Genomic DNA, 24591 nt, shown 5'->3' with positions numbered 1-24591 from the left:
CGGACTGGAGAGAAACTGGAGGGGATGAGGCAGTAATCTATACATCAGTAGACTGTGGATACAGTCATGGGGAAACAGATTTATGGCAGGACAGCATGTCTCCATGATGATCCTAAACATCTCAAGTACAAGGCAATAAATTTCACATTTTGAAGAGAAAATAAAAACATTCTGTATTTACATGTTTAAATGCCTGACTTCCTTTGTTCACGGAGACAACATTTATTTAAAATATGTGAAAAATAAGTTTTAGAAACTGGAAAAATGCAGCGTTTGTCAACACTGCAGAGTATATATAAGTGTATTTATTGCATTTCATCTACATACTGTATAAAAAATCATTTTTAACCTAATGTCCCAGAGGTTACCAGCTACTTCATTGAGTTTTCATCTTTTCAAAAATCAAATTTAAACCCGGTCACGACACGCGGAATGACGTCCGGAAAGTGACGAGATATCAAAATGGCAAAATCATTTATTTTCCTTAAGTGGATTCGGAGAAGGCTAAACGTGTTAGCACTCGATATGAGGCTAAAATGCAATTTTCTTTTCATTATTTTTGAAGGGCATGACATCTACAGTGGACAGAAAATAGCAATGCCATTTATTTTAAAGGATCTGCTGCCCTCAGGTGGTGAAAGTGAGACTCTACAGCTGAACATGAGGAGCAAAATTGTCCTATTTGCGTGCGTTGCTGTCCAAGTTTGTCGCAGTGAGTTTTTGTTGCGTTTGAAGAGGAAAGCAGCCAAGTGAATATTTTACATTTTGTGTTAAGGTTTAACTTGTAGCTGCTGATGGAAGAATAATGAAATGTAACATTATTCATTTTGTTAACAATGCCTGAACTCTCTTCAGGGACGTCTTTTGGACGGATAAGTGTACTTTTTCACATAAGTTGGAAAGCCTCACTCAAATGTTCATTTAAGCAGAAGGACCACTTTGATGCAGTGGAGGTGCTTCTTGTGTGTTTCTTTACACTACTTTAAAGTGTTTGACATTTCTCTGTCTCCTGAATTTCACCTCTTAGAAGTTATGTCAGCAGACCCTTAAATTAAGGAACTCTTGTTCATCAGTCTGAATTTGAGAGTATGTATTTGCACTTCCTGTTACAGCTACTGTACTATTTAAATTTAAAACTGAACGTTTGCACGTTTCAATTGAAATGCTGCCCCCTGCTGACAAGTGGGTGATGTACAGCATAAATGCCAGGATTTAATACCATGCAGCATAATAATCATACATGCTCTTATAGTCTTATACATACATACACTGTTTAGTTGAAATTCAGAGAAGATGTCTGTGGCTAGAGAGGAGAAAACCTCTGTGACATGATTATGTTTGTTCAGTGCTTTGCAGGGTTTTACAGATGTGGACAAACAATGAAACTCTGTATTTTAATTTATTTAAGTATAAAATTTGAGAAGTAATAAAACTACAGGAACAGCTTTTGACGAAACACAGTTAGCTACCCATTTCAAAATGTACACCAAACTACAACTAACACTAATTATGCAACAAAGAAAACAAAACATGTTAAACCATGTTACATCGTTCATATTATTTAAAACATAATAAAAGAGAAAACCCAAGTTAGAAAGGGAAAGACAACACTAGCAAACCCATCAAATTAATAACAAAACACAAATGCAAATGAAATTTTGCCACATTACACCAATTAGTGTCAAACCTTCTCAAAAATAAAAACTAAAAGTGAATGAATGCATCTTTCGCTGAAACTATGTGTAGCTTCTGTATGAAGTGCACAGTTATCTTACTGATGTCCCTGGAGTGAAATGCTGGTAAACTCTTTAAGCTTTGGTGTATTTTTAGTGGTTTTGGCGCATTTTTTTTAAACATTTGGTCAAGCAAGAGTCCCTCCACGTGCCTGCAAAGGAAAAAAAAAAGAATTACTCACTTTCACAAGCTCAAAAGACATAGTATTACAACCCTGTTTCCAATGTCAATAGAAACAGAATGTGATGATTCGCAAAACACTGAAAGCCCATATTTAATTAAGATAGCACAAAGACAACATATCAAATGTTGAAACTGAGAAATTTCATTGTTTTTTAAAGTTATATCCTCATTTAGAATTTGATGCCAGCAACATCTTTCCAAATAGCTGGGACAGGGTCGTGTTTACTGCTCTGCTGCATCACCTCTTCTTTTAACATTCTGTGAGCGTTTGGGAACTGAGGAGACTTCAAGTAAAATTTCAGCTGCTCAACAGTTCAGGCTCTCCTTTGCGGTATTTTATGCTTCATAATGCGGCAAACATTTTCAATGTGACAAGTCTGGACTGCAGGCAGGTCAGTTTAGCAGCCTGACTCTTTTACTACAAAGCCCTGCTGTTGGAATATGTGCAGAATGTGGTTTGACATTGTCTTGCTGAAATAATCAAGATCTTCAATAAAAAAAGACATCATCCACTTGCATATGTTGTTCCAAAACCTTAAATATGGTTCACCGTTAATGGAGCCTCCACAGATGTGCAGGTTACCCATGTGCCATGAGCACTAACATACCATCACGGATGATGGCTTTTGAACTGTGCACTGATAACAAGTTGGATGGTTCCTCTCCTCTTTAGCCTGGAGGATGCAGTACCATGATTTCCAAAAAGAATTTCAAATTTGGACTCGTCAGACCACAGGACAGCTTTCCACTTTGCCTCAGTCCACCTGAAATGAGCTTGGGACCAGAGAAGGCAGTGGCATTTCTGGATCTGGTTTATATACGGGTCCCTCTTTGCAGAGTTTCAGATTGTATTTGTGGCTGCAGTGATGAGCTGTGTTCACAGATGATGTTCTATTCTGTCTAATCCTGTCTGTTTTTAATACAGTGCCATCTGAGGACCTAAAGATCATGGCCATCCAGTATTAATTTTCATCCTTGTCCCTCGCGTACAGAGGTTTCTTCAGATTCTCTGAACCGTTTAATGACATTATGAACTGTAGACAATGAAATCCCCAAATTCTTTGTAACTCTACGTTGAGAAACATTCTTATCTGCCAGTGCAGTCTGTCACAGAGTGGTGAAGCCCTCCCAAGCTTTACGTCAGAAAGACTCCGCCTACTCACCTGTTGCCAGTTAAGCTAATCAACTGTGAGATCCACCAGCTGTTGTCTTTGAGCATTTTGCAACTTTTCCACTCTTTTGTTGCCACTGTCCCAACTTTTTAAAAACATGTTGCTGGCATCAAATTTGAAATGAGGATATCATTTTCAAAAGCAATTACATTTCTCAGTTTCTAGTTGACAGTATTGACATGAGGTATACATACAGCATATACTGGGGAGAAGACTCAAACCTGAGTCCAAAAAGTAGGGTCACTGTTTAAAACTAAATAAATAAAAACAGAATGCAATCATTTGCAAAGGAACCGTATTTACAGACAACAAATTAACAAAATATAGTAACATCCTTTATACCATCATGTGTTCACAAAGTGGTGAACCTCGCTCCATCCTTGCTTGTGAACGACTGAGCCTTTCCAGGATGCTCCTTTCATACCCAAACATGATACTATCACCTGTTACCAATCAACCTGTTTACCTGTGGAATGTTCCAAACAGGTATTTTCGGAGTGTTCCACAACTTTCCCAGTGTGTTGCTGCCTGTCCCAACTTGTTTGAAATGTGTTGCTGGCATCAAATTCAGAATAAGCAGATATTTACAAAAATCAATGAAGTTTATGAGGTAAAACTTTAACTGCATTGTTTTTGTACTGTTTTCAATTGAGTTTATGTCAAAAAGGATCAGAAAATGATGATGATTTATTTATGTTCTACACAGCGAGCTCACCATGGACTTCATCTCCCGTCCATCTCCATCATCTGGCTTGTAACGACCCATTTTCTTACTGTTCTCAACATATTCCTGGGAAGGGAAAGACAGATTATAGATCATTTACTTTACCCTGATTTGATTTAAAAGAATATGGTCCTTGTACATTATTAAGCCTCAAAGCCTTTTTTCTTTATCATAACCCCTTTATTCTTAAGGCAAAAATGGTCCTTTAAGTTAATAAATGTTCATAAAGAAATGAATACAACTAGGAATACTATTGTTGGATAACATCCTGTTTTTTCTCTGAGTTGCTGAATATTCATGTATGAATTTACACAAATGTTCCCCAGGGTCACTGCCCATGATTGACTGGGAGCCTATGATCAACTATATCTTCCCACTGAGCTCAGAATTAGAAATATTGGCAGTTATTCAGAGTAAAACAATGGGAATGTAGCCTGAAGTACCAGGCACTGCACAGTAGAATAAAGCCTCAAACGAACCACAGGGTCAAAATAAATCAACAACTAAATAAAAACCGACAACTCAAAAAACTCATATTTTATATTCTTATCCTTCGGCTCTCTTCATTGAGGTTTGTTCCTACGAGTCAGATTCACCAAACTCAACTGGATGAACTTAGTGAAAGAGTTTCACACTGCAGAGGTTCAAATCTGCTGTCAGAAATCAGTGCATAATTTAGACCTGAAATACTTAAAATGTGTTAATATTAACTGCCATCGACGTGTGACAGACAATAGGAGGGAATGGTGTGACATAAAGTTTGATGCTACAAACACGTCTTTCTAAAGCAAAGCCATCCACAACTAATATGAGAAGTGGTCAAGCTGAAGTGACAGTCACAGATATACTAGAAGAGAGAATATAATAGTCGAAAGTAGGTGATGTTATGCTGTCAAATGCAAAATAATTAATTCAGATGAAGGTATTATGACCCTTAAGACATGGAGTGTGTTCTGCTCTGTGAAGGGAGACACGCTGTTTGTACATGACTTGTACAACAGGTTTGGATCGCTTGTTTTTCATTCATAACTAAGTGCAAATTAAGTAAAAGAAAAGTGAGCGCCACCAATTTGTTGAAATCAGTTTGTCTGTGCAACTTAAGAATTAATCTGTTTGTATGGGTGGTTCTTGCATGAAAACACAAAATGCCTCTAAAACTCCAATCCCATATTTGTTACGACATCAAAGTCCCCTTTATGCACACTGTCCTCTCACCATTAGGGCCTTGTCCATGTAGTACTCGCGTCCAGGGCTGCCGTCATTGTACTTCGAGTCCACAGCGAAGCAGAGGAAGAGAACGTCGACCACGTTCTCAAAGACAGAGAGGAAGCAGTGAGCCACCATGAAGGCAAACAGGCAGACGATGAGGAGAGGCAGGACCCACACAGTGTAGTCCCTCTGGTAGTTCAGGGCCAGGACGCCGGCAAACGCAGTGCAGGAGACTATAAGCACCTGAGAGTGTCGATGTAAGAGTTAGAAGACGTTAAGGTCTGTTTGGATTGGGGGACAATCTTACATAAAAAACATCTGTGCGGTACCTTTCCCAAGAAGAGGACAAAGTCGCCCACAGTGTTGATGGCGGCCACTCGGAGGGCATTCTCCACCAGGATGACGAAAGCGTCGCGGGCAGAGGTGCAGAAACTGGTGCTGTTGATGGCTGTGGCAGCGTAAGCATTCTGAAATAATGAGACATGGACGCTGTAAATACATGGGATCTTGTTTCCGCTGCACAGTTTCTTCCTTCACCAACTTGAAGCGACTTACCTGATTTAAGTATGCGAGACACTTCTCAAGACACCACAAGCAGCAGACGCATGCTTTCAGCATGCAACGAGCGCAGGCGTTCTCCTGTGAAGAACGAAGGACATTCACAGGTTAACAAACTTAATTAAAATGTGTGCATTAAAAAGTGCTGATAATTGACACTTGCAGGCTCGCCATGAGGCCATAATGGAGTTTTTGAGTTTGTGGCATTTTTCTATAAACTTTGCGTAATTTCACCACTCACCTTTCCTTTGAGCTGGCTGTGGATGTACGTTAGGATGAGACGAGGGATCTTAACAAGCGTGATGATGAAGGAGCCTTTGGCCAGAGTGCCCAGATGGTAGCGGATGGTCCGTGCCATGGAAGAGAGGATGGGAGTAGCTGGCAACTGGGACTTATTCCTTCAGATAGCAGGGAGAAAGACGTAATTTAAAGTATACAGCCTAAAACCTGAAAATGCTAAGTATTCCATGTGATGAAATACAAATCAGTTTCTGTTACTTCTTACCTTGTGAAGTAGTAGGTGACCACGGCTCCAGCGATGGTCATTTGCTGGAAGGCAAGAATGAACTCACTGATCCAGATGAGACCCACAGCGTGGTACCACACCAAGTACTGAAGAGGCCCTTGCATTTCATATTCAACCACACCTGTAGAGTTGCTCTTAATCGGTGTCCCTGTGTGGAAATACGAGCACGGGTTTGGGTTGCATGTTTTACAGCCAGTCATTTTACGCCAGAGCTAAAACGTTTGAACTGTACACCCTGCTACATTTCCTTGTTTTTTTGAGCATCCTACCTGCAAACAAGAGCAATAAATTGTACCTGTTTTGACTACTATTTGTAATTAGTGAATGACTGTGAATGTGTGAGTGGACAGGAAGGATTTTACATGGAGCGCAGAGTGGATTTTTAAAAAAGTTGGATCACCACCTTATCTCCCACTCCAATCTGCTCCAATTTTGCTCCGGTTTCATTCACACCGTGAGTTCAAAGTGAATAAAAGCCTCTCTGAATTTTGATGCTGTTGCAGCTGCAGTGTTCCCAAAAACTCTGGTCTTGTTGTTGACCATGTGAGCAGTTTTCCAGCAGGACTGTGTGGATTATAGGGTAATATTTCATTGATTCATTTATTTTTTTTTTAGACATTTACTGTTCAGTTCGTGAGAGCAGCTGAGACTAACAGAAGTGTGAGAAACAATTTCCGATTTGTCAGTTAAGTTAAAGATATTTTCAGGAAATAAACTATGGTCTGACTTCTTAATTAACTTAAAAAGTACCCTGTTTAAAGTAGTTAAACTGGCTAATGTTGAAGCAAAATAAAATACAACACAGATAGACTCTACTCTATCTTTATAGAGTTAGCAGTGAGCGAATTGATGGACTAGCATGAAATCTAACATGTGACTGACTGTTTGAGATGCACATCAACATTTACCATATTTTATAAATTCACTACCTGTTTTCTATGGCATTTTTTTTTTTCATAATTGAAATTATACAACATCTTCTCTTATTAATGTTTTCCTATTTCTGAAGGGAAGAAGGTCAAACAAGTCAAGAATTTCACTTAACTAATTTAACCAAAAGAAATGCCTAAGGAAAACTTCACTTTATGGTACATTTAAACACAAATGCAGTATGATGAGATTCATAGCACTCAGGGATTTTCAATTTCACTGCAACTACTGTCATTAATATGATTACTCACATTTCCATATTAACCACAATACACTCCAGAAACAGCACATATAATGAAAGAAAATGTGGTGTTGTGACATAATTTGTGCAGGCCCTTTTGTTTTAAATACTACTTTACTGTGATTAAAAGTTGACCGGAGAAAAGAGAAGTGGGAGATGAAGAGAGACGTTGTTCCCCATCCACCCACATCACGAGACTGGCACGAGACTCCAAATGTGGGAGTTTAGTCATGCCGGGAAACTGAGACAAAATGTCACGTGACAAACTTAAGATTCGACTTGTTTGGGAATGGTACCACTCGCACATGTTGAAAACTAGTCTGTGTACTGCACTGATAATAAAAACTATTCTGAAGCAACAGATCTGCAAATAAACCTATCTGACAAACATGTACATGCATGAACTACCAGTACTGGAGCCTTAGTCCTCACCTGAAGTCCCGAGGAAGAGAAGCACAGCGATCCAGTAGACCCAGAAGAGCATGAGGCAGAGGAAGGTCCACAGGGGCTGCAGGGCCAGCAGGGGAAGGTGGATGAACACTTTACCAGCCACATGGAACAGGGAGATGGTGAGAGCCACACGCTTCCTCATGATGAACATCACTATCAGGAGAATTACCTGAAGGGTTAGACAGTGAACTAATGAAAGCAGAGCTGGGGAATTCGATTTAAATTAAACACAGAGGCCTTTCCTGTCATATCAGGAAACATGCATTACCTCTCTAGTGATGTAAAATATGCCCCATCACCAAATGCATGCACACATACAACGTCTGTGCATCAGACATACCGTGAAAATTGTAGCACCAATTGCATACACAAGCAGAGCCTTGACATTGTCTGAGGCCACTTCTTTGCCAAATACTGATAAGGTGTTATTATCAAGGGCATTCCTGTGGTCCACATAGAGCCACCAGAGGACGCCTGTCCCACCTGCAAAAGTTCAGAGCAGAAAAGAGTTGAGAGCAAAAACATCTTTGACTGTCGTCTTTTATCAGCATACTGCAACAGAGAGCGGCGGAATAAAACATGAGCATATTTTAAAATGTCAGAATTAATTAGGTGGGTGGGTGTAAGAGGAATTTTGTCGCTGTAAGTTACCTATAGAGCCGATGATTACTAGAACCGTTAGAATCCACACCAGCACTTTGGAGATGTAGCGAATGACAACCATCATGATCAGGGACAGAACTGAGAAAAAAAACACAGGATATGAGTCTATAAACACACTGGTAACATGGAAAAAGATCCATCAAGCTGCAGAAAACTGCTGATTTTACTCTGCTGTTCATTGTAGGGGTTAATATAATACTGCTTTATCTTGAACATAAATAAAACACACTGAACAATGCAAAGCAATTAAGCCTTGGGTTTGCATTTCTTTTAAACAGTAAGTGAATGAGAAAAGACCAGACACCCCATGCTCGGAAATTCTCTCCTGTTATGAATCATGTAACCTTGACAATCAATTTACTCAAACCAGGCAGATCAAATAGTTGAGATAAAAGACGTCTAAATCAGTTCTGTCTTTTTAGCTGTACGAATGGGAGGAGTCAGAGCAGACCTTCAATTCATGCCTGTGGGCTCAACTTGGTGGATACAATGGCTGTAACCACTCAGACATTTCCTGTTATTTTAATGACAAAAATAGCTTCCCCTTCCGAAAGCTGTCTTCCTTCTGAATCCTCATGAGCAATTACGGTTGTGCAGTGGGAACCGCAGAAAATAAAAAAAACAGACCAATAGTTTGTCACTGGATAAGACAATTCATTATTCATCGAGAACACCCACATGCATTACCGTGCGCCAGATGTAACCGTGTGTTATACCTAAAGCCAGCACACAGAGGCCCATGATGATCTCCTTGCTGGCCATCACCCCTGCGATGACCCGGCGCAGCACATTGTTGTCACTGACGAACGTGACGAACGCCTGCGCAAATTCAGCATAGCAGCCGACATCCACTGGAATACAGCGGTGGAACACTGGGACAGACTTACTGCAAATATGACAAAGATGAAGAGCGTGGGTTCATTTATTTTCAATGAGTAGTCCTTCAAGCAGAGGACTATGGCAAGCTTGGTCCTGATATGTGTATTAATAGGTTAATAGGCCATTTTTTAAAGAAGAAACCACAGAAAACAAATAAATAAATAAGGACTAAATTAATGAATAAGTGGTTAACACATCTCTGTCACCCGCTGTCCTAGTTTAAACACACTGTACCCACATTAGCTTCACTAAGCTCTTAACCAGCCTTTCTGGATATGACCTTTTCCGAAAGTAACAGTAATGGTGATAAAAACAGGGGAAACCTGAAGCTGGTAACAATGTAATCTCATCCTCTGATAAGTATCATTTTTGTTTATGTTTGATATGTAATTAAAACCGAAAGCACATGTTGATTACCTTGGTGGAACAGGGAGTTTAGGGCATTTAGTGGATCTTTCTGAATGGCTTGTGTATCTTGTAGGAGAAATATCATAGGAGCAGAGGTGGGATCCTACAAGCAAACAAACAAAATAAAATTTTACAAGTTTAATTCAAATACTGTATCTGAAACCTGCCTGCAACTAATTTTCATGTCATTCAATTAAATTTATGTGCATCATTTATCATAAATACACATAAATATTATTAAAACTGTCCGTTAATACTCTGGAATACTTCTCGAAAACATTTTCACTTGTGCAGTTTTCTCACCATTGTTCAGAGCGAACTGCTTTAAATCGCTGTGTGTCTTCAGTTCAGCAGTAGGACATTTGGAGACACACAGCGCGATGGACTTGATCCTCCTGTTAATTAAGTCAAGGTTGCAAGGGTCTAGAAAGAAAACATATCTGACAGGAAGAAAAATTAGAATTGCAGATTAGCAGTTCAATAATATAAAGTGCTGCCACAACCTTCCCTCCAAAATAATAAACTATCTTCCCTTGAACAAAATATCAGTATATTTGGTTATTACTCTGCCAGCTGGGACAGTTCTGTCTGGGCAGAAAATGAAAGATGTTGACATTTGCAACTCTGCCGCACAGATCCTTCTTTGTGGCAGAAACGCCTTTTATTCAAAGCCTCCACGGGCAATCAGCCCATCAATAAAGCATGACCCATTGTTTCAGTCAAACCGGGCCTACAGGCTGCATGCTGATGGAAAGCTACAGCCCAAAAGGAGGAATATCATCAAAGACTTCTCCATAAATTATGACAAGAGGAGAATTTGTGACAATGCTGGCTGGGTGATAAAAATATCCAACTTAGACTTTCTTAGTGGGAAATTATGAAAAGGGAAAGATCCTCATAAACTGTGCCATTCAATCAGATATATGAAGAACTTAAGCAGCAGATCATAGTGAGATCGTGTGTCAGTGTAGATTTGTATTGGTGATATTTATCTCTGTTAACCTTCTGACTGATGACATCTTATTCTCTTCCATTTATGCAAATTTAGTTGCTTGAGCAGAAAAAACACGAGACTGTCCTCGACGGAGAAAACATGTTACAACACTAAGATCACGGTCTGGACAGCTCAATCTTGTCAAGTATATGAGCCAGAACAGGAGGTAAACTGAAGTGCTTACAAATACAGCAACCGGTCGATTGTGGCAAATCAGATTAGGATTACATGACGCAATCCTTGCATGCACACGAGTAATGCTCAGAATGCCTTCCTTCTATGCCACCAACACTTGACTACAGAGGGCAAAAGAGGTCTCAGCATGTCTACTTGAATGTACTCATTCCATAACTAAATCAGGAAAACAAAGCAAATGAAAACACCTAAATGATAGCAGGCATTTGCTGTAACACTCAATAATAGAAAAAGATGCATTGGATGTAAATAAAAACACGTCACATCTTAGATCATTTGTAACAAATCAGACTAACTTGTTTTCTTTCATGTCCCGGCCGCTGAGGGGCACTCCCTCGATCTTGGTGTTATTATGGCCACAGGTGTTGCCATAACTGTCGTATCCTGATATGAGCCTGGAGGCAGCTCCTGTGGCGATGGGATAGCCACAAATACACACCTGCAGATGACATAGATTACAGTAGATTAAGTTAATTGCCTGCAGGATAACATGAAAGACAAAGACTTCACACTCATATAAGTAGCACCAGGTACTCAACTTTAATGGGTGATTTTTGGACAAAATCTGGAATCAAAACATGATTTTTAATTTATAATCCAACAGTCCTGCAAAGAATTTCACCTTTTTGACAGTTATAATGTTCAGTTTATGATGAAATTGTTTCAGAGAATTGCTGATTCAGCTTCATAGTCGTTTTGGATGATGTAGTTTGTGGTACTGTTGAACTGATTTGTGCTCCACTTACTGGTATTTTTTAATAATTTGTCCGCCTCATTTTTGTCAGTGAGGATGGACTGAATATTATAAACACATCTCAGTATAACACAAACCAAGCTCAACACTTCTCCGAATCACTTGCAAAGTTTTATTCTGTACATTAATGGACTGGTCAGTGCAGCATGTCAGTGTGTAAGAGGCAAAAGTAATGCAGTCGAATGCAAAACAGCGCTGCCATAAATCTTATTTTCATGAAGGTTATAGTGTCCAGTTTTTGTTATGACTGTTTTAAAGAGTTTTTAATTGAACTTTACAATCATTTTGGAGCCTGTAGCTGTTTAACTGTATTATTACACTCGCTGATATAAATTTGGTGGACACATTATAAGAAATATCTCTGATACAGTGCAATAAAACAGCTACACAAACTGCAGGCCAAACCAACATGACCCTAAAGTTCAATCAACACCTACAAAAAAAAGCCAGCAAAAATTCATTATTGAATCATAAATGCATGGTTTACTACAGACCTACTGCATTAGACTGAATTCGCCTTTGCTTGCAATGTGAACCTAATAAAAATGCCTACCCAGTCTGTACGCACATTCAACTGAAAACTTACCATCCCAATACAAAACAAGGTGAATATGATGAGCCATGGGATGTCCGTGCAGCTGCGCTCCTCCAGCGGTTTCCAGTCACGTTTGCTCTGCCAAGGCATAAATAATAGATAAAAGAAAAGAGATAACACAGATATCCTGACTTCTGCTTTGCTGGGACTGCCGCGGCGCGGTTTTTAGCCAGCCCACTGCTCCAGAAACCAGCAGACAAATGTTGTTGTTGTTGTTGTACGACAAGCTGCCGCTGCTGCCGAAGACGTGACGCTGCCCCAAACCCCTCTGCGAGTTAGTGGGACAATTTTTAAAGCAGCCATAACACACGTCGTGTTTTAGCTCACTTACCTCTGTGCTGCTACAACATCCCATTGTGAGCGACAACACGGCAACTTCGGCGAACTTCAGCGACAACAAAACTTTACGTGCACTTTCTTTGCTTAAACTTTGTCGCTTTTTCGGCTCATTTCCCCCTCTCTCGTCTCTTTTACCTATAGCGCATGCAAGGACTCGAACAAGTAGCTTTGTTTACGCCTTCAATTCAGTTATGAACACCCATTTCTCCACTGATTTCTCCTTCGTTTAAAACTACAGGTAAACGCGGAAGAAGTCAAATGTCGTGTGCTGCCTTCACGGGCTATCAAGAAAATCCGAATTATGGCAACAGCAACACCCCAACAGCCGAGATGCAATATTAGCAGCTGCTGTTGCCATCAAAGCTTTAATTTACATTCTCGTTTTTCTTATTTTATTTCTACTTCTGTGAAAATGCTAGAAATTATGCAAAAAAAAAAAAAAATGAATGAACATCCCAGTATTCGGAATTGGGTCGACAGGAACCCATAATAACACCTCCTTGGTCGCCTCATAAATGACTATTTATATTCATGAGGGTATGTTGATTTCGAATACATAGAGCTTTGATGGTGAAGAGTAAAAATCTATTACTATTTTGATCAAAGCCTATGATTATAATGCAGTAAGCGTATCAAATAGGCTACATGTAGTGTTAGGGCTTACACAGAATTTTTGTGCACGTAAATTACAACATGATTAGCAAACACTGCAAGTTCAAATAAAACTATTATTATTGTTGTTATTAAAGTGTGAGGCCCATGTTCATGAGAAAGTTACAAGGTACAGTGAAAGCAGCATACCGGCAGTTTCCCAGTTGAGGAGCGTACAAGTAGTATTTGGCGCCGTGTACTGGACTAATGTAGCAAAGAAGTGACTGTTAACTGTGAACATACTTCATAATGTGTCCAGACTTGTCTCTCGTAATGGCAGAAAATTACATTACAAAGTCGGCCAAAACGTAATTGACTAAACTTAACCTTATCCGGGGGGAAACTGCTAGTTTGCTAACCTCACAGCTTTACCTTGCGGTTGCAATTTCACCCACAAAGGTGAGTAATGATGAGCTTCAGGTTCATAAACAGTCTTCGCTCGGGTTGTTCTTCTTTCTTCATCTTCTAGCAGTCTGTTTTTCCCTCTGAGAAATTAGTACTTTGAGACGTTGAAGGTTGGACTCCCCTCTCCTGGCGCTTGCCGTATTTAGCCGGTAAATTAGCTTCCCATTGACAGGGCAGAGGAGAGGCTGGACAGTGAAGTTGGGTGGCACTGAAGTGGACCACACATTTTCGGCCTCTTTTACCTTACAGCTCTGTATGTGTTTCTTTCAGTGTGTTAAATGAGTTGACAGTGCGCTCAAACTATGATAGCTACATTTACAAATTGTAAATGTGTAACTTAAAACCATAAGGTTGGTTATGTCCATGTTCATCAGCTCCCCACATTGATATATGAGGTTTTGTCGCCCCCAGCAGTCTGTGCCATGCTACTACAACCAATTTCTTCCATCAAATGCTAATATAGTGATTCTTCACAGACACTCTCGACTGGGGATGCCTGCTGACAAAGAGACTGCTGAAGGATCTATCAGAGGCAACACGTATTTACAAGTCCAAGCAACAGCCAAGGTTAGTGAGCGTGGTGGGATCTGAGTTGAATTCTGTGTTGTATCATTAAGCTTCTTTATATTTCAGAAAAAACTGCCCCAATGTACATTATTATCTGAGGAACAGCAGTTTTTGCCCTTAAACTCTTGATTTGTGTGGATATATTGTTTAAAAACATTTGCTGTTGGTGGAAAAGAGTCAGATGTTTGAAGCAGCATCTTTTTCAAGAAGGTGTCACCTCCTGCCTGCTGTTTTTCAAGAGGTTTCTTCTCCTCATAGTGAAGATTTCCTGACTTGTACTCTTCCTGAGTGGGCTGGAATGTCGAAACAGTTTTCTGAAGAAGAGGTGCCTTGCATCTTATTTTCATTTTGCTCTTATTGCACTATAAATGTTTCTACTACATTGCTTAGAAGACCGGAAGGGAAGGTAAATATTTAACTGTGGCAATCTTATCAGTTGCGTCCATGGCTAGGGCAAAATTCCTGCAGTTTTAGAACTACTACAGCCCCCTTTTAAAGCACTGTATTGCAGACACATGCACATTTTCCTCATACCTGATAATTGTTGTTATTGTGTCAGTATGGATTAAAAGCAGAAATAAGAATAAAGAGATGGCGATCTTGCAGGACCAGACGTATGCTGAACTAAACACTCTGGAATTTCTATGTCATTGTATTTGAGAGAACAAGGGCAGATGTTGGGAGGTTACATTTGGAACCAAAATGCAAACTAACATGGGGTGGAAACATAACTGCTCAGAGGTCCCGCTCATCAAATGATGAAACAGCCCCTGGCCCCTCATCTCCTGACTCTCAGTCTGAAGTATTTCCCGCTGATGCTGCTGTGGCAACAGTGTCCAAGGACAACACGTGTTCCTGGATCTCTGCTGGAAGAGTTGATGCCAGCACAGCATATGTTCAGCAGAATCCTGGGTGGGGGCGGGGTGGGGATGTAGTACGTCACTGTTCTGGCCCTCACAAGGACTGGTCTGAGCTCAAGAATTGCTCCTCATAAACAACACGACAAGCGGATAAATATTTTTTGTCTCTCTCCCCAGATATTTTCAACATTCAGGCTGCTGAAAATGGCAAGCTTTGGAGAGTGTGATGAATGCCAAAAGGCAAATAATTTGTGTCTATATTGCACCTACTTTTTTTTTGGTGCAAAAATGGATAGAAGGGGTGGTGATAAAAGACTCACTTTTCAGTTTCACAATAGATTCTTTGTGAATCAGTCACAGTTGCTTTATCATTCATGTGGAAGATCTCAAGAAAGGCATTGTAGTCTGATGTTGGTTATATAAGCACAATCTGAATTTGAGTATCCATGCTTAAAAAAGGTCAAAAACAAGAGCAAAGTTAAACATCTGCTTGGAAAACCAGTTTAAACGTATTACAGCCACATATTTGTGATATCAGCCTGTGAAATGTTCAATGCTAATGCACGTGTACAATGCTAATGTGCATCTGTAGGTATGGCTGTGTGCATTCCTTCACACATGTTAAGGCTACAGAAGTGTGAGAATGTGCTCAGGTGCAGGTGTTTATAGGTTTATGGGGCATATGTTTGAGTCAGAGTGCACAGATGAAATCCAGCTGTTGTTGCCACTTTGCCCTGCCTTCATCCACACAGAACTGTCTCTTGGAGATGCATGTACATTGTCTAAGCAGAACATGGGCTGCATTTACTTGCACAGTGTATTCCTGACTCGTAACCTCTTCTAAGAAACAACATCTTTTTTGTCCTTATTTGGACTTCAAGCAACTTCCATGTCCCGCAAAACCTGGTAGGACCTGAGCTATGAGACCTTGTCTCAGCCATGAAGGCCTGAAAAGAGGACAGATAATACTTCTTACTCTAGGATACCATTCATATATAGAGGGAGAGAGACGAGGTGAATCTCTGGGAGGACGAAGATTCTGGATGTCTGGAATAAGGCACGGACAGCCAAAGGATAAAGGAGGAGTTATGAGGAGGCAGGACTTCTTTAAAAGTTTAGTATATCATATAATGATAGAGTTGCATACTTACATTCATTCATTTGGCCACCTCCAACAGCATCGTATCCCCTTTACCCCCTTGGGGAACATAGGAAACGTGACTCACTAACGTGAATAAAACTTTAGTACATTACCTCGTCAGTGAATTTGACGAGTGTTTATTATTCGTGATGGTTTTCTTTGTTGGCATTTTTGTTTCTCTTCTTGTCCTGGATGAGGTCACAGTTTGAGATATGCTGTTTTTCAAAAGTGGGATTTTCTTGGACATTGAAGTCTCCATTTTGTTAAGGTCTTGTTTGGACTAGGCTGTTGTACATGTACATTAGTACCCTTTTTTCTACTAAGCCTGTGTGTAATAGTAATGTTGATTTCATGTGTCTTAACAGCAGAATAAGTGCTGATCCAAATATTAAATACATTTAATATAAAAATTGGATATTCCCATCACCTGAGTATTGACAGGATATTGGTGAACATGGTATTATGTGTTTTGAATACGCAAGATATAGTTGTTGAGAATATGCCAAAAAGGATGAGCAAATTATTGTGTTGTGTTTTATTTATGTGTTACACAGCTTCGCAAATTCTTTGGAATCGGGGTTGTATATTTGCTTATATGAACTATACAGCCATCCCTAAGAGGTTTGGGGAAATGCTGTACAAGACAAATACAGTGACTGATGGAGGATGTTTGCTTTCCAGTAAGAGCCGTGACGTCTAAAATGGAAATGTCCCGTTCACTCTGACACTGCTGGTGCTCTAGACCTTTTAACCATGCCAGAGTACTAAAAAACAAAGAACAGATGGTACAGCGTGAACACCAATGGGACTTTCTCAGTGTGTGACGCAGTATTTTGTGTGTCATCATAAAAATGTAAGGCCTAGGTGACACAAGTCTGTATCATCTGATTTTGACACACCAAACAAAATGTTGCAGTATACAGACACACACAAACAAAACCACCCACACACATATAGTACTGTATATATCCTTGTTGACACACACACACACACACACACACACACACACACACATGCACAGATCCTCTCACAAGAAGATTAAATAGATTATTTTAGCCTGGAGACTGTTATGGTCTGTATCCTTAATAACTTCATACTTCCTGTTCCCACGGTTAACAGTCACACTAACCCATGATCAGCGGCCAAGACCCCCTCGGTTTCTCCCACGATGACTTCTTGCATTTTAGACCCACAGGAGCAAAGCTAGTTGAAATCCGAAGATGATTAAAGACATTTTTTTATTTAATTAAGACAGCAATGGAGCCCTCAACCGGCTTCCTGAATGCTCCTCTTGCATCATCTACACTGGGATGTTTCATTCAACAATATTGCGATTGCTCAAGTTCCCACCCAGGCCTCAAACGCTGTTATTTAAACCGGCATGACTGTAGGCTTTTGAAAAGGAGTTGTTAACCACAGGGAATAGCAAGTGACAGCAAAGGATTGCAAGGATCTTGGTGTGGTTGGTTGATGTTATTTTTAGATTTTCAGACGATATTCTGGCATTATGTTTAGTTTTCTTTTGGTGTAAATGAACCCAAGATCCGTTTTTACAACTTCACATAACTGCTAGGTAAGTACAGTAGAAAATGGTTATTTAAAGAAGCCTAAAGAAGGAAAATCTTCTCAAAGCAGTCTTTGTGTATGCAAAGTCTCAAAATGACTCAGTTATAGGAGGGACAGGCTTTTTTTTTTCTCTGAAAGCGTCACCTACATTTTCCTACATGGGCAAACACTGTGTGTTCTTCAATGCCCATAATTTAGACGGGCTTATTTTTCCAATAATAAACTATATCAGTGAGGAATGTGAGGCTGTTTCCTTTGGGCCCTCACTGCTCCACTTAAGAAGTCGAGGGGTTGAACAGTGGGGGATTATAGGGTGAATCATGAATAGGTCTTTCTTAGCCATGTATGCGACCGCTTCAGACATGTGACCAATGATGCTGCATGCCTGTGAGAATGTTCATGCTCGTCCTCTGTGATGTGGGACTTAGACAGAGTCTGGCTTGTAACGATGACTCCTCAAGGACAAATAAATACTCAGACTTATACACAGTACATAGTCATTTAAACAAAATCCAAAATGGACTGCATACAAACAACAACTGGATGGACTGTCATGAAATTTTATACAGCCATTCATGGACTACTGATTTTTGTAATTCACTGACTTTTCATTTAGCGCCACCCTCAGCTCAAGGTTTTCACTTATCCTGCAAAATAAATGTCAACATCTAGATGGATTGACACAAAATTTGGTCCATACATTCATGGCTCCTTTGGTGATCCCTCGACCTTTCCTCAGTGCCGCCATCAGAATCGTACTGTCATTTATGACCAAATATCTGCACAATGATAATAAATCATCATACATAATATAACAACATAATGGTCATTTGTCAAGAAATTAAAATCAAGCTTGAATCAGACTTAGGATCATAGGACTATTGCCGCACCATGGGTTTGTGGTGTATGCAGGCAGAATGAGTCCATTGTCCAGGCATAGTTTCTTCTTCTTTAAATCTCAAAAGCAAGCAATTAAACAAACAAAGAAATCATAGTTCCTCCATGCCTCTCTTGCTCTGGTGAAAAACCATAGGCCCACCCAGGTGCATGCTGGTCCCATACCAGCCTTCCAACCTATGTAGCTTCATGCACCCGAAGTGTAACCCAATTCGCAAACAAAACAAAAACACTAGACACACAAACACTAGATATGCTAAACAAGATAATAGTTCAACTAAAAAAGTAACTAGCGCAAGAAAATACTTAAAAATCTAATCTAAATAAAGCAACGTCTAGAATAATCAATCAAACATAAACAACAACTAAATAGTAACAACAAATATGTTATGCATGTTAACATGCATGCTTGCTTTTACCTTAAAGCACCGCTGTGCCTCACAGAGCTGCTAGTGTGATTGTAGACTCTTGTTCAAGTTACATTTTGTTTTAATTCTCTAGTTTTAATGCTTAAGTACTCTTGCAGCTAACACACATTCAGACACATGGAAATGTAGTTTCACACATGTTGAGTAAACATGTGTTTGCACCTTGTCACTGACGGGCCAGATTGTGACATAGGACGTTACCCTGTGGCTGTGCAGGATGGTCGGATTGGCAGGGGGGAGGCTTAGACTTTTAAATTACAGGCCCGTGTTGGATGTCCACAGGAGGTAATGAGTGGATCGCCTGAGTCATGCTCTCTGTCAGCCTCTGCACTTCAATCACCAGCCATGTCCGCATGGGCGCTACTGTGACTGAAAAGATCTGCATTTCGTTACACTGCACTTGGCGTAACCACAGAGTGCATCATGTGACATGCTGCAGAGAGTCTTGTTGAACTTGGATCCTTCCCCTTGAGTACGAACATCTGTGTCCCTGGAGAGCCAACTTTGACGGCAGTGTACAGTTTCCCACCAAGGCCCCTAAGAAAAGACTCATCCAGAGCCTCACCTCACATCTGGACGACCCAGAGGTTAGAGGCCAGGGTTGTGGGGATAGTTGGAGGGGGCTTCATTCCAGTTCTCTCTTGTGCTTGCACTGTCCCTGCTGCTGTGGCACATTGCCCTTTTTGTGCAAATGACCCTACTTAGAAAATAGTTGTGATAAAATTATTTGTGCTATTGTAAATCAGGAGGTTTTGAGATCCTTGAAGGTTTTAACTGGCAATGGAAGTCAATTGTATATATTATTTGTTTTACAACCCGTGTCTCAATGAAACTATCAACAAAATTAGCTGATTAACATTTGTCTTTGTGACATTAAGTGTAAATATCTCTGGCTTTTCTTTCTGCTGAGTGGCTCTGACAAATGACTATATTAGGAAATGAATTACTGGCATTTGGGTGCTGTAGTGTTTTTTCTTCCATTAGTTCTACTATAAAACAAAGATATCAGGTTGACAGCACTTTTAACATTGTCCCCACCGCTGTGCAACATTTTAAAAGTGATTTTTATTTTTCAGATATTCTCACAGAATATTTTGAAAAATCCATTCTCAAAGCGTATATCTGATAGATATCATGCCTTGCTTTTGCTTTTATAGCCAGTGTGTTTGGTTAAGAATGCTTGTAGAGTTACAAGATGACAAATTAAAAAAAAGCATTCCTCAGAAATGCCAAAACATGCAATCTCTCTTGGCCCACAGCCAGAGGTCTTACGAGGCAGCTTGTCTGTTACTAATCAAAACCAACTGGTGGGCGCCTTGCCCAGCTTAGTGAAATAGCAAGCTAAGTGAGAACGAAGAAAACGTCCACTGAGGAGAGGGGAGAGACAGGTTTTGAGAGAAGAAGCGACGAGGAAGTTTCTAAAGCAGTCAGGAGAGAAAGTACATTAGAGGAGGGTGGAGTGAATAAATGCGTATAGTGTGCTGGGTGAGACGGGGGATGGGGCTCCTAGGATGTGACTCAGACTCCCTGTCAAAACCAGCGGGGAGGGGACCTGATGAGAAAAAGGATAGAACGGAGGGAAGCAGGAGTGGAATGGGGGAAAGAAAACCCGGCCCCTCTTACACCACCCCGACTCTTCGGCATTCAGCGTCAGCAAAAACCTTAATGTGATCAAGATGGAAGTTGTCTTTGGACTTTTCTCTGCTCCCCGGCTTTCTGCCTGCCTTTGGGGGCTTCGCTGCCTTTCCGACAGTTTTACAGCGGAGATACTGACTGGAGTCCAGAAAATGGCTAGCAGAAACCTAGACTAAGGACTGCTTGTAAAGTACAACGTATGTCAAGTCATTGGAAAGACATGGATTCATATTTCTCAAGCGTGGACGTATTGGTTTTGGTGGATGAATGAAAAAGCAATTTGAGAAAAATCTGGATAACTGCACTCCAACCAACTACTGGATTTCTAATCTATTTGTTGGATTATCACCTGGACTTTAATAAATGTATGTACAGATACTGGTTTATATTGTAAAAAACAACAACGATTTCATCACTGGAGAATTTACAAAAGGAAACCTGTTACTCCATCTTAAATTACCTGAAATGTATTGAGGTGACAGTTTTGCTGTTGGTTCGAGGCCAAGCAGAAAGAGCCACTGCTTTGGGACAGTTTTTGTAGCCTTCCGTACTTGACTAATAACCAGGTGCAGCTTCATGCCTGAGGGTGCAGATGGCGGTTGGTACCATCCAGGTCTTCTCCTGAGGAAACAAAAGGTGAAAAAGTGGAGATAAAAACATCTGGCTCAAATTTTGATAGAAATTTTACTGCTTAGGAAACTGTTGGATGTGTTAGGTAAGAAGCAGCTCAGTTGACTCTTTTTACGTGTGAACAGTGATTGAGAAATTGCACTGAAACTGTATCATAAGTCTTAAGTTTTTAGCAGATGTCAGCTTGAATTGAGTACATCCTTCTTGTTGTATCCCTGTGTTCCTCTACTCCTCTACATTCTGACCTAAAACAGCAGGAACAAAAAACAGAGCTGTATAGAGCTTGGTCTGATTCGTGTGATAGGACCCACAGTGTGTATTATGATAATGCTGGCTTGTGGCAGTGCATGGGTAGATGCAGAGTGACAGTTAACCAACACCCTGAATTTTACATGCCGGTTTTACACAGTTAAAGTCAATGTGTATTTAAAGGTTTGCAGTGAAAATAGCAAGCTTGTTTGGTGATGCTTCTTCTTGTAAAGATGTTAAAAGTAAACAAGGGGCATCTACATATGAGGATTATCTTGATGTTTTAGAATCCAAGTGGCTTCATTGGGTTTATTCCTGCAAGCTTCTAAACTCTCTGCTCTGCTTGAAAATATACCAGTTTCCAACGTTTGATTAGCATAACTGTGAATCCTGTCATCGTGTACAGATCCAGCAGAGTTTATACTTTCCAGGAAATTGTGATTGTAATATAATTGCACCCCTCTTGAACTTCCACTCACTACTCCCTAGCTGTTTACTTAAAAAGTGAAACATTATTTACCACATTGTCATCTGCACATTCAGTTACTGTAAACTCATAACTTGGGAACACTGGAGTTTCTTATCCCCATGTCTCCTCTCGATTGCAGCAGATCTCGTTCTCCATTTTTGCCTGTCGTCAAAAGCAGCTGTATGGGATAGCACTGGCTGTCCACCATGCCAGTAGCCATACGGAAAAGAAGTTGGGAGGAGCACGTGACTCACGCTTCAGGATTACAGTACAGCTATGATGATCTGGATCTGGTCTGCTGTCATGGGGTGGACAGCGAGGGGCCTTGGTTGGGAGCAGGGGCTTCCAAACAAGGTCGTCGGACAAGGTGTGCCTCCATGCCAGAGGGCTCCCACCAACTGCCCACAGAGGACCTGGCTCAGACACTTGAGATGACAGCTTCTTTTGTGAATTCTGAGACTGAATCAGAACAGTTGAAGCTAATGGAAAGCAATAAGAAAGTTCCTCTGGATTTGCAGGAGAAGTCTGTTCATGGCCCTTTCGAGTTGGTGGATGTTGACATTTCCCAAAGGGCCTCTGAATCAGAGCATCTCCAAACCGCAAACATCGGGAATTCTGGAGAGTCTCACTGTTGCTCAAACAGTGGGATGTCTATCGCAAATATTTCTTGTGCAACTGACTGCAGCAGTGAGAAAGCTATCAATGGTGAAGGTGACGTTTGCATAGAGAGTAGCACGAGTCACGACATCTGCAGTGACGATAATGTCTTTAAAAGTCAGCATATCGCTTGTGAAAAGCAACAATGCATCTCTATCTCATCAAACAATGGGCCTTCACTGTCTGAATCTGCTGGTGATCTGCCTGGCAAACTTCCAAATCATCAGGAAACAAAGGAGAGCCATACAGAGAGTTACTGCAGACCTCCTGAAATCTCTGAGGTCACACTAAACCAGTCCTCTGCTGCTGAACTGGAACCTCAAACTGACCTACCACATGTAGAGGAAGAGACGATTTCCACCTCTGGCCATGCTGATGCAAGCGAAACCTTACCTGCTGATGTGCTACACAGTTCAGTTAATATGATGGAGAGTGGTGATCTGATGTCACAGGCTAAGAAAACTGTGGAACCAGTTGTGACTTTAGTGGTAGAAGAAGTATGTGACAAAGGAGTAAGTGAAAGCTGGAGCGCAGATTCTGCTGACAAGCTGGATGGATTAAATGGCCCAGAAACTCTAAATGAAAATACAGGACTTAAACATCGCTCAAGAGACACCCGAGGAGGAGAGCAGGATAATCATGACTGCACTGGGGTGTTGGATCAGACTTGTGGTTGTGAAATATCCTACCAGACATTGGAACAGCCTAATGTTGAAATGACAGCAATGAACGGGCCTCAGGGAGGGGATAGTGCACAAGCAGAGAGCAGCGAGAAGGCAGCAGAAGTCAGGTATGGGCCAATCACATCATCTGATATTTGTTTCAAAGGTCAATGTTGCTCTTTGACAGTTGAAAAACTGTGTACAGGATATTCAGAACAAAACCCTTTACAGACAAGCATTACTCAGTGTGCAGACCAGTATCTGGAAACGACGACATCCGTAAGTCAACCAACGGAAAACACAGATGAAAGCTCAGTGTCTAAAGAGTTGGCTTGTTGTGAAGATCAAACCATAGCTCAGCAGTTGGAAAATAGCTGTTCAAAACTGGATACTATCCCAGAAGTTAGCCACGTTGAGCCAGATGACACCCCTGTACTGGATCCTCAAAAGAACTCCGATTTCACCCCAAATCCAGATGTTCAGCACTCCCACGTGGGTGATAAACATGCAGCTACTGAACAGCACACCGAAAACCTGCCACCATGCTCTGCAGAGGTCTACGATGAGCTCTCACCAGAGGGACTCCATGGTAACCAAGAGGCCTCTGGTTGTTACTTCAGTGAGTCACCTGCCTCTGAGGTGGCAGATGGTCAGAGGGAACACCGCAGACCAGCAGCAGCAGTCTCTAGTATGGCGGAGACAGATGAGGCCGCACACACAGCTATCTACAGTGACACACAACTTGCCGGTCCAGTTTTAGATGGAGCGCATGAACCTGGAGATCAGAAAGAGGACAGCGTGGTCAAAGTGCGCATGAGAAAGGTAAGGCTACATGAAGGATAGATGTGGAAGGGATGCAGTAGATCGTAAGTGGTATTAGTTTGAATTAATTTTGTCTTTTTTTTTTCAAATCGAACTGACACGTACCAGGCATATACGGCCTACAAATAATTTTTGTCCCACACTCTGGCAAGCCTGTTGGAAAACAATGACTTCACTCTCACATGCTTACAGATCTGTGAGTGGGGGGGGATCTGTGAAATGTTTTACTCTTTCTCAACAGCTCATTGCAAAACAAGGTCCTATAAGGGCATGGAGACTATGAACACAGAGGGGGTTGGAAGCTCAAGTAATCTCTAGGGTGAAAGGCTTAAACTGAATTCTCCAGCAAATACTGTATGTTGTACTATTTACACTCGCTAGCAAGCATGCTCATAAGG

The 24591-nt window shown here is 40.8% G+C and overlaps 2 protein-coding genes across 2 annotated transcripts in view; one reads left to right on the top strand and one right to left on the bottom strand.

The window, feature by feature from the left end:
* Positions 1–1386: 1386 nt before the first annotated feature.
* On the bottom strand, positions 1387–12807 carry LOC121603981 (choline transporter-like protein 1). The gene is made up of 16 exons (XM_041933343.1): positions 12547–12807; positions 12207–12293; positions 11163–11305; positions 9981–10117; positions 9687–9780; positions 9107–9276; positions 8379–8468; positions 8068–8210; positions 7710–7896; positions 6086–6254; positions 5822–5978; positions 5578–5661; positions 5352–5489; positions 5029–5265; positions 3805–3879; positions 1387–1885 (listed from the first exon to the last, which is right to left on the bottom strand). The coding sequence occupies exons 1-16, from the start codon at positions 12568–12570 to the stop codon at positions 1862–1864; spliced, it is 1959 nt and encodes a 652-aa protein (XP_041789277.1). The 5' UTR covers positions 12571–12807; the 3' UTR covers positions 1387–1861.
* A 9395-nt stretch (positions 12808–22202) lies between these two features.
* The window catches only part of dlc1 (DLC1 Rho GTPase activating protein), a 77206-nt gene continuing 74817 nt past the window's right edge, over positions 22203–24591 (top strand). Inside the window, exon 1 of the mRNA XM_041965644.1 lies at positions 22203–24193. Coding sequence (XP_041821578.1) covers positions 22259–24193 — 1935 coding nt within the window. The 5' untranslated portion in view covers positions 22203–22258. The remainder of the gene's footprint in view (positions 24194–24591) is intronic.

Source organism: Chelmon rostratus, chromosome 3 (assembly GCF_017976325.1).
Source record: "Chelmon rostratus isolate fCheRos1 chromosome 3, fCheRos1.pri, whole genome shotgun sequence".
In the NCBI taxonomy this organism is placed as follows: Eukaryota; Metazoa; Chordata; class Actinopteri; order Chaetodontiformes; family Chaetodontidae; genus Chelmon; species Chelmon rostratus.
This window is presented reverse-complemented; position numbering and strand designations above follow the sequence as displayed.

What these genes read in the sequence shown, in the direction of transcription:
- LOC121603981 (XM_041933343.1), bottom strand. Translation starts at nt 12,570, where the DNA reads ATGGGATGTTGTAGCAGCACAGAG. An exon ending in CCTCTGTGTGCTGGCTTTAG is followed by an intron (nt 8,469 to 9,106) that starts GTATAACACACG and finishes TTTTTTTCTCAG; the next exon opens with TTCTGTCCCTGATCATGATG. An exon ending in GTCACCTACTACTTCACAAG is followed by an intron (nt 5,979 to 6,085) that starts GTAAGAAGTAAC and finishes TGCTATCTGAAG; the next exon opens with GAATAAGTCCCAGTTGCCAG.